This window comes from Scleropages formosus, chromosome 8, assembly GCF_900964775.1.
Source record: "Scleropages formosus chromosome 8, fSclFor1.1, whole genome shotgun sequence".
NCBI classification, from domain to species: Eukaryota; Metazoa; Chordata; class Actinopteri; order Osteoglossiformes; family Osteoglossidae; genus Scleropages; species Scleropages formosus.
This window is the reverse complement of record NC_041813.1, coordinates 17,469,646-17,483,172: the sequence shown is the minus strand read 5'-3', so window position 1 is coordinate 17,483,172 and position 13,527 is coordinate 17,469,646. Positions and strand designations below refer to the sequence as shown.

Here is a 13,527-nt window from a genome sequence, read left to right as displayed (position 1 = left end):
CTGATGGGTCAGCGCTTGTCTTGTGTTAATACATCTGTTGTAAATGAAGTGAGGAAAACCACCTGTGTGTCATTTGTGGATTCCCATCCTAAATACGTCTCCACATTAAAAAGAAACCTCAATATCACTACATATTAAACTATGGAACACAAAATATAAGGCATTCATCCTACATTACAAGTTAAAGTTTCATTCCTCTCATAATAGAATGTATTTTGTATACATAAATTTTGGAAGTCATATAGGTATAAATTATAATTTTTTTTATTTTGCTTCTATTGTATTCCTTATATTTTGTAATTCATAACTTAATATGTGTCATTTATGGGTGATAATTAGGTCCCAGCCACTTATTGGGTGTCTAAGCAGAGACCCTGAAGAAACATTCCCCTACTCCCAGGTCTCCGAGTCGACAGTTGTTACTGGTGTTTACTTTTGTAAGATTAAAAACATCTGGTACATAAATCTTTCAGCATCTAGTCTGAATAGATTCATTTGAATACAATCATATTACAGAATAAATTATTTTATTTTCTCTGTGGGTTTGTTGAGTATCTGGCATCTGGTGATTTTATTTTCTTTATTTAAAAATTCTGAGGTTTTGTTGGAAAGTGCAAATTGAAACATTACATATGCAGTAATTTGTTTTTCAGGGTAGGCTGCAAAGTAACAAGATTAATTATAATACCATTGAGGAATGTTTTGTACAAAACTTAGTAATTAATACCTAGTTGCATTCTGAAGTTAAGCTGGTATGTGAAAAAAGTGTCATTGTTTAGCCATTTTCATACATTTGTGATTAATTCCAGTAGGCTTATTGATACTCATGGTTTGTCTCAAATTTGGATATGATGTGAAGTAGTTCTAATTCAGAAGGCAGTAACATTGCCATTGAGATGAGAGGAATGGATGTTTAATAGTTTCAGTCTGAGAACACTGGCTGATCTCTGCAACGGTCATGACAAAGTCTGTTCTGTCCAGTAGGCCTCTTAAAGTCGAGATCAGTTGTCTGAGTGGTGCTTGACCTTAGTAGACCCATTACTGGAGTTCCATTCTCGTGAAGCTCGGCCACTACAAACACAGCTGAAAACTGGGATTACTGGGTGCGTATGAGGGGATGCACCTGCTCATAGCAGATCATACATGTATGACAGGTGAAACCAAGATGGGAACAAAGGCCTGGAGATTTACCCATTACTTTAGGCTGCAGAAAATTGAGGACAGTGGACAAATTGAGTGAAGGAGCAGAAACATAGCACTGTGATTTCACTCCAAGCCCCAAACTCCACTCATGAAGGCTGTGCTGCACTGCAACACAGGAGTTCTTCATAAAATGAGGAATTGACCTTAATTGGAATTAACTTTAAACTTATTGATAACCCTTAGGATCACTCTTGTCCTGTCCTGATGAGCTGACTCATAGCCATAGGAAAAAGCTGTTTTCAATATGAGCATTTAATGTACAGTTCTTAAATTATGGCCTCTCGAAACAACATGTTATAAAACAGATTGTTGGCATGTACATGTGTACATAGTTACATGAGACCAAAACACGAGCAGATAAAATTCACTGGGCTTCATTAGGTGTTTTCATGTGAACTGGGACAAAAGTCATGAGCTGTGTACGTGTGTTTAGAGTGTGTCCCTTCAAACACATTCAAGATCTATTTCACTGACACACCTTGAACAGAAGAGGAAGAAATGGCATTGCTGAAATACAGCAGTACACTGGCAGATATTATATAAGAATGGCCTGTTTTACCTGTTGTCTGGTAGAGGAAGTCTTTTTGTTTAATTTTCCTGTTAATAATGTTCTGCAAAGTAGCTTATAGAGTATCTTACAAAACTTTTACAAAAATGTGGCGGTATAGGGCCAGGAGAGACAAACGAGACTGATGCGTAAGGAAACGTTGTTATTCAAAATCAGCAGTATGATGCATTTTAGCCGCTAAGATATATAGTCCATATAATCACTCGTAAAATAAGTTAAAATAAATCAGCAAGTGCAAGCATTTGTAAACTGCAAATGTGCAACCAAGTAACTCTTCAGCAGCCGATAAAATGTTTAATGCTTATCGTGAGAAACCACCTCTGTGGGGTCCAGGCCTGCAACCTTTTGCAATGACCCCTGGCTTCTCAAACATTCCAAGACATGACCTCTAAGTATTCAACGCGCAGCAAGGTAAGACAAGCCCTCCAGATGAAGATGAGAAAACAAAAAGGACAGTTTACCTGTAACTGATGGTAAATGGACCGTTTCCAACATGCAGTTTCATGTTGGACAAACCGTTGACTAACAATCATTGCTCCTGAACAGGAATGTTTTTGCACCTCAGTGGAAACATAGCAAAATATTTTGTGTTTTCTCTTTTTTGTTTTATTTTCTGTACATGTTATGTAGTATTTTCAGTTATTGCTCCTCTAAATTGAAGATATTTTTTTTTTTTTTTTTTTTTTTTTCTTGCTAGAGCCAAAATATTCATGCTTTTCTATCCTACTGCTGGCCCCACTGAAATCATATATAGTTGCCTTCAGGAGTTACGGCATTTAGCTGATGGGCTGAACTGCTCCTAAGAATGTTTATGCGCTATTAGTTAGGCAGTATGTACAGCTGCCTGCTGTTAGGAAAGCAATTTAAATTCAGCACTTCACAAAGAATGAAGGGAACGATGTCGCATGACAATAACACGGTGAGTGACGACGGTGCCATTTTTAGAAAACAAACACACTCACAATAGGTGGGGAGTATATAGCGTAAGAAAGACCCAACATAATACTCGCCGTTAGAATTGGAAGGTACTGAAAAAAGGCAGTCATTGACTCCTTCTTCCATCCCCTTTTTGACGGTTTAAATTTTAATGTACGTTTTAGAATAGGGCGCGTGGAAGGACTTCTGAATGACAGCTGCCACACTGTGTGAAAAGCCCGAGGATAGGATGTGAAGCTGCCATATAAAGTGACCACAACTGTGGAGCATATAGCCTTGTTGATGGTTTTGTATCATATGGTACCGCTTAGTTACTCTGCTTTGACTCGTCATTACAAAAAATGTGACTATTGAGAGGAAAACCGGTGACTGTGCCGCGTTGATATTAACCCCACCCAAAACGCCTCAGACAATTCGGCGCTGTTCCTTTAAATAGGGGGAATGGGAGGGGGGTGTGGAGGGGCCGGTCTGGGGCGCTACCTTTCAGCACCACGCAGGCACACCTACCCCAGATGACATCCATCCACCGGAGTCGGCAAGAGCTGCTCTCTGCGTTTGCAGGAGAACAGCACAACGCCCCATGTCTTTCCCTGCACCTGGAATATCAAATTCAAAATATTTATTTAAATGAAGACATGTGGGATTAGGAGTAGAGGGTAAAGATAGATCTGTGGAACAAAAGGCGTATCAGCCAGGGCGTAGACAGACACGAACTCGACCTGAACTTAATCATTGGGTTTCCCTTCCAAAACCACGGAACCAAAACGCAGTAAGTACCCTCACTATATATCTTTTTTTTTTTTTTTTTTTTTAAAATATAATTAGAAACTGATCTTCATAGCAGCAACTGCAGCAGGCGAGCAGCAGTCTACTCGTAGTAGTAGTAATAATAAATAATAAAATCCATAACCGTGATTTTAAAAATGGGGGGAGAAAACTAGTAGAACACTAAACATTGGTTAAATAATATCTCACACTATGGAATTCATCATCGATCGTTTTGATTGCTAATTGTAATGAGTTTGCTGCGTCTCCTGCTGCGCGCCGCGCAGTCTCTCCATTCAGGGAGTGTCGCTCCTGTGTTCATGGTGGACAAAAGAGCTCCTCTTTCATTGAAGAGTCCCGGTTCTGTGAAGAAATTGTCTTCCTTGTGCTCACATAATAGATTTTACTCAATATTTAAGCAGTGAATGACAGGAGAAATGGTGCCCCATCTCAGATCTCTTGGGAAAATTTCTTGTTTGGAACTGGTAATGCTGAACTGAGTAATTATACTTTTTGACTATTTCAATCAGAGGAGTCTCCTGTTTATGGGATTATTCTAGGACACATCTGAGGTTTCACCTTATTCATTGTATTAGAACAAGAATAGTTAAGAAAAAAAAAAAAACTGAAGGTAGTTGATATGTGGCAGTTGTCCATGCATTTGAACCAGTTTTCACTGAAGGCATCCAAATAATGAATCGAAATCAACGAACTGAGTTTAGTGAATTTGGAATTAGCAAAGCTTTTGGGTCTCATTTTACCAGCCCTTGAGTGGTGTGTTCCTGGCTGATCCATATTTTGGAGGGTGTGGAGAGGAGGTGCAGACTCAGGGAAGAGCACCCATTTGGTCTTGTGCATCATCCACAGGGTTGACACTGGGGTGAGCAAGTCAAATGGGACATGATGACCCATCTCTGCGGGACACTGTCCCAGCAATATTTCTATGAGAAGGTTTTTTACATTTGTGTCCCTATAAGAAGATGAGGCACTGAAGTGTTGCTCAGCTCATATTCATTGAAAAGGAACAGCATGTGTGAAGTTATGATGGATCAGTTGGGTTCCTGCAGTCTTAAAGAATTAAAGTTTAAATGGAAAGGTGATGCTGTCTTCTATATAACCACCTGAAAGACATGATTGGGGTTTATGGGCTGTAAGAGAAGGTGTTGTACACATGATGTCATTTCAGCTTCAAGACTTTGTTACACTCTTAACTCGGACATGAATAAGCTCTGTGAAACATGGGAAGGGATGGGTAGTTTATGCGGTCAAGTTCTGAAAGAGCTATGTGGGCTTTGAAAAAAGGAGGGAGATGTGCAATGGTCTGACTGAGTGCTTGCCAGGTCAGTAGTGAAGGTGTCATCTTGTTAGATGCTGTAATGTCGTCTATGCCACCCTATCAGTAAGTTCATGTGAACTTGTGGGAGCTTGGATGACTTTGAGAAGAACGTAGAGCCAAGTAATGTGTAACTGAGAAACCATATCTCACAATGTTTCTTCTGCAGTTGGTGTTTGGCGGTTGCCCATTTATCTCCACCTTCTCAGTTGTTACCAGGGGAAACCCTGCTTGTTTGTGTGCACATAGATTTGCTGACATCCACTGTGCAGTTATGACTCAGAAAATACACAAGGACTTAGCTTAGGGTTGTGGGAATTCAGTGACATGATCTTCATTGTAATAGGCATAAGCACGTTTCTTTAACTGGTCGTGGGGCTCAACATAGGAGCGAGCCGTCACATTTTAATTTTTATAAGTTACTTGTTTAATTGCTGCTGATCTGCCTCATTAGTCTCATACCATGTTAGACTTCTGGCCTACAGAGTCTCCTCAAAGGCTGTTATGTTAGTTCAAATATTTTAAGGAGACACCACCTGACCTTTGACCTTGACACAGAGCTTGATAACTGTTCCATGGATTGGTTCGCAGACAAATGGATACAGAACCTCCTGGGGCTGTGTTGGTCAGTGATTCTTATCCATTTAAACACTTGAGTATTTAAACAGTCTTTTGGTAGGTTAGGTCTGTTACGCTTGAGGTATAGGGATTTTCATCTTTCCCCCATTACATACATCATTTATTGGCCTGTCACATAAATATTTATTATATTGAATGTTTTAGCTTCCCATTATGCATCACATCATGATCTGTTCTCTCATATTCTCCTTTTCTTCCCCATCTCCCACAGTCTCCCCCCTGTCTTTCGCATCTTCCTCTTGGATGGTCATGCTGACATGTCATATGCAGGATCCAAATACATATTCATTTTGGCTATATAGGCAGAAATTCACTGTCAAAATTATTTTGTGTATCAAGCACTCAGGTGCAAATTCCATTAGGAAATTCTGCATTGCTTCTTAGTATCACAATGTTTATTTTTCTGTGATTTACTAATTCCAAGCAAAATGAAAATGACCACAGTGCCACAACACAGCAAGGCTGATACAGCATGGCCAGATGCACTATAACTGTAATATCACCTCTGAGCCATAACCACCTGTTATGTGGTCTGAGCAAGACCACCTCTCACGGCCATATCAGTACATGGTCTAAGAAGAGGCAAAGCGTGAAGCAAAAGAACAAGTTGTACTTCTGTGCTTGGCTACGTGTCCACTTTTGCGTCGCGACCATGTGTGTGCATCCGGTCCATCCCCCTTTCCCACGCCCTCCACATTCCAGGAAATTCCAGCTCAAACTGTTTGTTTTTGCTGAAATCCTCTTGTTGAGGGTCTGTGAGAGATTCTTGGTCGTTGGGGAGCAAAGAGAAACATTTCTTGGGAGTTTTGCTGCAAATGCATGTCAGAATAGATGTAACCCATGATTGATGTATTTTTAGTATTTTGGCTCTTCTGGCTCAGCATAGAGTCGCAGCTCTTATTTGGTCTTGGTAAAACATGAAAACTGATGTTATTTTGCATAGCATTATCTCACAGCTTTTCTACACTAGCTGTTAAAAGACTAAGTCAGACATAATGGCTTGTGAAGCATCTTATATGCCTTCAGGCTGTATACTATAGCCTTAACTGACTATAGTTTAACTGCAACTCCCAACCACTCTTCATAGCTGTACTTTCCCATGTAACCTGCTCTGTTCAATAGATGTTTGTATTTACACGGGTCTCTGTCTCCATGTCGAAATCTTTCATCTTTATGATATAGCACTAAAAGTAATGAGATTATCATGGTATTCTTTAGTTATTACATAGGACAGGTGTCAGTTTTGATGTCTTAGAACTGTGAACTACGGGATTATGCCTTGGCCCAATTTGCTCTCCTTGACAAGTGAATTCTTACATGATTTTTACATTGTCATTACATTACATTGGGGGGCCATCATAATCATAGAATTTTGCGAGGGGAAAATTATTGCCAGCCAGCTCCGTTTCCGTTGGACTCTGGGGACTGACGTTATCACACATTCCCTTTGGCTTCCTGTCTCCTCCCCCACCACAGCCCTTGTCCCTCAAACAGCCATCTCTCTTCCATCAACTGGCTCATTTTCGAGGCTTGCGTGTGTCTATGCTTGTGTCTTTGTGTGCGTGTGCCACCCATGCATATGAAGTTCTTGTAAGGATTATCTGTGTACTGTTAGTGTCTTGCAGGCCACCACCCCCCCGGTTCTTAGCCACAATGCCAATTGGCCTTCTTCCTCTGTGCTTCACACTCGGTAGACGGCAGACTATCCCAGCAGGGCTCGGGCCTCAAGCCACTGGGTTTTTATCAGCATCGGCCCCAGTGTTGGTAAATTTTGGGGAGGGGGTGACGCTGATCCCACTGATGAAAGTGACAGCATTCCAGTGAAACTGACCTTCAAGATTTCATCTGCCTCATTAACACTGCTTCTGAGGAATATACACTCCCTCTTTAGTGTGCACACACTGCTGTTATATGAAGCAGACTAATCACCAGAGGGCATAGTTGCATGAAACTGATGACACTGTGCTTAATTAAATGTGCATCTATGATGCCATTATTGTAATTTCCTGGGTGCCATTTAGATTTTTTTTTTTCCTCTCTCCCCCCCATTTATGCAACTGGAGTTTTTAACATATGAATTCTTGTCTCCTGTTGAATAACGTTTCACCTTGGGCTGAAACTAACAACATGTCGACCATCACACTGTGCCCTTTGTTATCCACTCTACCATATGTAAGATTACAAAACTAGGATTCTGAAAAAGAGAAACTGATGTCATGTGAAGTGTTAATTACCAGAACAAATGCAGAAATTAGACATAAATTATACGTCTGTTGGTGGGGAATTGAGATGAAAGCAAAATGGAAATTGGATGAGTTTAAAAGCAATTAGCAAAGTGGGTGTAATGAAAAGAACTGGAAACTCTGTGCCCCCAAGCCACCAGGGATGCCCCAGCAGAGGAAAGGTTAGTAGTTAATTGAAAAAAGCGAACAAATCAGACTACATGGTGAAGGCTAATTCCTCTTCACTTAGAAAGAAGAGCTAATCAAAAAGCCTTAAACATCGATGTTGTAGCCTTAATTACGCTTTCTTATTTTGTTGCTATGTTTATCATTTAGATTTACAGCTCTTGCAGTAAGTGTTATGGGAATGAAGGTGTCCTCTGATTGGTCAAGAAACTGTAGGCACTTCTGGTGGGGTTTCGGATTGGTCGCAATAGCTTATTGTGATTATTATTATTATTATTATTATTAAAAACAAAAATGTTTATTGAAAGTGCTTGAATATTTGTGTTGTACAAATAAAACAGTGATAGTTTTATATCTGTGAAAATATGTAGGCCTATTGGGAATGTTATATTTCTGAAATAATGCACTGCTTTGTGATGTTACTGTAGAAGTCAGCAGGGAACAGATAATGAGAACTACGAATCATTTGAAGATTATTTTTAAAGTTTGGGTTTGGCCGATGAAGAAAATTCCAAGATCAGTTGAACATTAATGAACCGTTCATGACATAACTCACAAGGTTATGCGTGAGCTTAGAAATAAATGAAGTAACTTCCATATCTCTCCGTCTGTTGATGAAATGCACTTCTCTTTTCTCTGAGCTGTAAATCGCTTTGGAGAAGAGCATCTGCTAAATGAATAAATGTAAATGTAATATAAGCGGCTTTTGTGATCACATCTAAGATTACAGAGAAGTGTAGTTAGTTGAGTTTGACTTGGTCAAAAAAGGCGGGAAACAGTATACAGACACAGCGACTCTATAGTTCATGCTGTGCATATTGTTATAATAAGTAAGCAAACCCTTAGGCAGGAAGTACAAAACCCCTAGGCTGCTTTCAAAATGGGGTTGCTATGGAAACATGAGCAGGTGAGCGCAGAGGCAGGAAATGCAAATGTGCAGACAACAGACTGAGAGAGCTCGAGGAAGAACGTGCTGCTAACAGGACCGGATGCAGCCAGCTACTCGGTGAAGTTTTTCGGCAAATGTACAGAGCAACTTTTTTTTTTTTAAAATCCCATGCTGAACTATTGCTGTGGCCTTGGCGTGCATTAAGTGATTTGAAATCATTTTCAGGGATTAAAGGATTTGCAACCTCGCTGTGAGAGAAAGGTAAGCAGGAGGTGGTGTTTCAGGCAGATTTTATCAGACATCAGCCATTAACATTTGCAGCCTCTGTTTTGTCTATGTGTGCCTGGACCATGTTATTTTTGTAGCTGCGCTTGTAAATGATATTACTTGCAATTGTAAATGTGATGAGGGGGTGCGGTGGCGCAGTGGGTTGGACCACAGTCCTGCAGTCCGGTGGGTCTGGGGTTCAAGTCCCCCTTGGGGTGCCTTGCGACGGACTGGCGTCCCGTCCTGGGTGTGTTCCCTCCCTCTCTGGCCTTACGCCCCTGTGTTCCCGGGTAGGCTCCGGTTCCCCGTGACCCCGTATGGGACAAGCGGTTCTGAAAATGTGTGTGTGTGTGTGTGTGTGTCTGTGTGTGTGTGTAAATGTGATCTGTTTGGTGTTGTGCAGCTGACCGACTGTCCACACCTCCAGAAACGTCTTGAGTCCTTAAAGCACTGTTTAATCTCTGCTTTGCTCTGTTGTAAAATCAGTCTGCAGATCATATATAATCTTGTCAGTTATTTTGTATCAAGCTGCTTAGAAAATTTGAAGGTTCTTCAGTAATTTTTACAATGTTTCCACCGTTAAGTTCACCACAGACACACAAATACCAGACAGCCTAGGTTTATAAAGAGCCTCTCATCTATTACTCTGGACAAATCAGTTGCTTTCTAAACTGAATAGTCTCTTGTTAGATGTAAAAGTCAGGCAGAATGATGTTTCATTTATTGTTTGAAGACTCCTTGTGTCAGTATAGCCTAAGCATCTGTTGAGTTACTTGAGCTGTTTTACTGATGTAATTAAAAATAAGTCATTCTGACCATTTGTTCTGAGGCAAGTTTTTAAGACCTATTGAAACATATGTGGATGAATAGAAACCTTGAGGCCTGTTGAGTTTATATGTGACAGCAAAATCATGATGGTGATGATGATTTGAACAAAATGATGATGCTTTGGACAAAAGCGTCTGCTAAATGAATAAATGTAAATGATGATAAGGATCGTAATAATGATGCGTCTCCTCTGCATGCGTCATGATTTGGAGCCAAGTAGCCCCATGATTCTCCAACAAATGTGGAATGGGCATTATTATTGTGGTGTGTTGTGTTGCTGAGAATGCTGGAGCTCTTGCCTATTCCAGTATACCCGTTATCCACCATTCATTGTGGCTTTAAGTTCACTTGGTGAGGTTAGGGTCAAAGAGACAATAGAGTCATTTTGATGGAATGTATCAAAATCACTGCCACTGATGTGGGTGTTTTTTTTTTCCTTTTTCTCTTTTTCTCTTTCTAGCTTGACCTTTAGAGTCCTAGGGCCCACAGAGGTCTATGAAGACAAGGAGCAGTATAATGTGACCATGAAAGCTGCTCATTTATATGTGGCCTGACAACCTGCCAGCTCTGATTCCTCTATAAAATCAAAAAGTGATATTGTACGAGCCCTGTGGGTGTTGGTTTGATTAGTGTTGTCTTTTCTGGAGAGTCCAAAGCAACCAGAATGCCCATCCTCAAACAGCTGGTTTCCACTTCTTCTCAGTCCAAGCGCCGCTCAAGAATGGACCTGACACCAGAGATGATTAGTGCCCCTCTAGGGGACTTCCGCCACACTATGCATGTGGGCCGTAGCGGGGACGCCTTTGGGGACACCTCCTTCCTTGGCAGCCGGACCGGCGAGCCCCCTGGGGAAGGTGGACCGCAGGTGCGCTCCCCTAAGCTGAGCCTTCTATCCCGCACTTTCAGAAGCAGCAAGCGTTCCCAGTCGGTGACACGAGTGGACCAGCGGGACAGTCCCTTGACACCCCCTGGGGGCTCACCAGCTTTGGTCAAGAGCGCCCTTTCCCTACCTTATCTTAACAATGAGGACAGGGGGGGAGGGTCTCCCCCTGTGCCTCATAGCCTCTCATCCGACCCCTTAAAGCAGCAGGATGGTGGGACAGCCAATGGAGCACTGGCAGCAGGCACTTCCTATGACCCAGAACTTGAGGAAAGGAGCTTTGGGGAGCTTACAGACCTCCCTGTGTCCACACCTGTCCACCCAACTGGCATGAAGCATGCTGTGTCTGTGCTCTCCTTTCATGTGGACCTGGGGCCCTCAATGCTAGGGGACATCCTGGGGGTGATGGAACGGGAGGAGGATGATCTTGGGTTTGAGGAAGACAGGATCAGTGAGGAACGAGCTTCCCCTCTTCTTGGTGCTCCAGGAGAGGTAGATGAGGATGAAGAGGGACCAGATATCGAGGAGGAGTTTCAGCAACCCTTGAATCGACCCCCTTCATCTGTGGACCTGGAGAACCAAAGCACAGGTTCTTATACCCCAGAAACCTGTCCCAGAAAGCCACGTGTCCTGGACAGTTGTTCCGTATCCAGCTCTGGTTCTGGTGCCCTGGAGGAGAAACCTTCCCACCTGCCACCAGAGGGTGACACTGAGAGCATCACTTTCACCTCCCACCAAACAGAGAACACAAATTTCAGCTTCATGGAAGAAGAGGACGATGAAATCACATTGTGAAATGAACACAAGGACAAAGATTACTGGGAAGTGTGTGTTACACAACACTTGCCAAAGAGTACTTGCCAAATTGCCTGGATAACACCTCAAATGGAAGCTATGTCCAACTCAGTCCCTCTGTCTAAGAGCATGTTGGATCATGCTCAATTTCTTTTTTTCTGGACTCAGTTCCTGGCTCCAGTTCTTTTGCAGCAACACAGACATCCCCATTTCTCCCCAGTTCCTGCCACCCCTGCACCAGCACAGCCATTAGGCTCTTTATTTCTTTTGAACTGTGCACAATGACCAAGTCCAGGGTTGGAATCATTGTGAAAAACATGGATTGAACTTCTAACTCTTCATAGCTTTTTGTAAGTGTCTTCTGCTTCCTTTGCCCACCATAGCTTGGGGTTCTTACCTATGATGAGTTCATTTTGAAGCCCATCAAACTCTTCTTAAATTGGAGTCTTTTTCTTTCATGACACCTGGTGTGGATTTTGGGCCAAAACTCTTTGCAAATCATCTCTGCCCCATCAGGACATGGTGTAAAGAATGAACTCGCATTTCCAGACAGCAACACGTGGCTTTGTTGGCTGAATTTACTTGTCAGGCAGCAGAATTTTTTTTTTAAACAAAAAGCAGATGAGTGCTGCCCTACTTGTCTTGGTTTCATCAAACAGGAAACTGTGTTGAGGGTTTTGTTTAACCTCAGCAGGTGCCAGTATTCAGAACTTCCGCTCCATAAAGGCTCCCTCATCTTTTGGTCTGTTCAATGCACTGTGTGGGGACTGTTCTGTTGTTTACTTGTACAGTTGTGTGGGGACTGTGCAGCCATCCCTCACCTCAGAAGTGTCCTAACTTTTTTTTTTTTTTTTTTACGAACAGATATGTCACTGTGTGCCAAAAAGGCTTTGTGATTCACTAGGTGCCTACAAACTGGGCCCATTTCCCTCTGATTAATTAATAACAAAGTGGCATCTCTGATGACAGTTTGACACATAGCTTAGGACGTTAACTTTTCAGTTGTTTAAGCTGTAGTGGGGTTTTTTTTTTTTTTTTTTTGAGGTATATCTTTCATAACATCTGGCCACTTCCTCAATATAATCACATGACAGGAAGTTCACTTTTTTTAGTATAAGGTACATTCCAATACCAAATGTGTTCTGGGAATGTGAGTTCTATATTCACCTCCAATGTCATTTTCAGGTTATGGTCAAGAAGGGAAGGAAAGAGAAAGGTTGAACTTGTCACATGATTGTTTGAGTACGACATCTATGGTCATTTCAAGTGACAGAATTCCCCCCCCCCCCCCCCCCCCTGCAAAGTCAGAGTACCCAAAGTTAAAACAGGCAATAACAGGTGATGATAATATTATCCAGTACACCTTCAATGCTGGATTTTACAGGCTCAGAGGTGAGGTACACGGACCAAGACTCATTCATACCATGAGCCTATATTACCTCTCTGATGTCAAGAATTTTAACACTATATGATACTGCTGTACGGGTTTACACATAAATTGTTTCCCTGTTAATTTAACATTTTTTGTGTTTCAAACTGTCCATGAATGTTTTGACAACAAACAATGAATAAACTATTGAAGATCTCTTTCCTGGACATTCTTGCCTCTGTCTTTTTGTCCATCCCAGATTCATCAACCAGCTTAAGTGTATATACTCAATTAAATAGCTTGCAATCATGCTGAAGCTGCATATTTGTAAAGGGAAGAGGAGAGCACTACTTTTTCATTACTCTCTGTTGGACTTCAAGGTTTGGCTGTCTAGACTTCAAATTTTCATGGTTCACTTTGTAGTTAATAGTAATATTGCATGTCTGTACCTCAGAGCAACACTTCCAGAGTCATTTACACCATAGAGAAATTGAATTAAAATTGTTTTGTATACATCTATTGTAAGGGGTCTATAAATTTGTTCATATGTAGGAGAAAACTGGGAAAATACTGTTCAAGTGCCCTCTGGAGGAAGGAATTTGTACTGACTCTAGACTTCCTCTGAGCTTCTTTCAATAGCACTTCTT

General features: G+C 41.5%; 1 protein-coding gene across 2 annotated transcripts; it reads left to right on the top strand.

The window, feature by feature from the left end:
• Positions 1–3,239: 3,239 nt before the first annotated feature.
• Positions 3,240–12,362, top strand: cdc42ep4a (CDC42 effector protein (Rho GTPase binding) 4a). 2 transcript variants are annotated; one of them, XM_018756956.2, is made up of 2 exons: positions 3,240–3,476; positions 10,297–12,362. In XM_018756956.2, the coding sequence occupies exon 2, from the start codon at positions 10,501–10,503 to the stop codon at positions 11,509–11,511; it is 1,011 nt and encodes a 336-aa protein (XP_018612472.1). In that variant the 5' UTR covers positions 3,240–3,476; positions 10,297–10,500; the 3' UTR covers positions 11,512–12,362. The 2 variants fall into 2 exon arrangements, with proteins under 2 accessions (XP_018612472.1, XP_018612473.1); XM_018756957.2 differs by lacking the exon at positions 3,240–3,476 and adding an exon at positions 8,535–9,002.
• Positions 12,363–13,527: the final 1,165 nt, after the last annotated feature.

Coding starts and splice junctions, on each gene's coding strand:
- cdc42ep4a (XM_018756956.2), top strand. CDS start 10,501: ATGCCCATCCTCAAACAGCTGGTTTCCACTTCTTCTCAGTCCAAGCGC.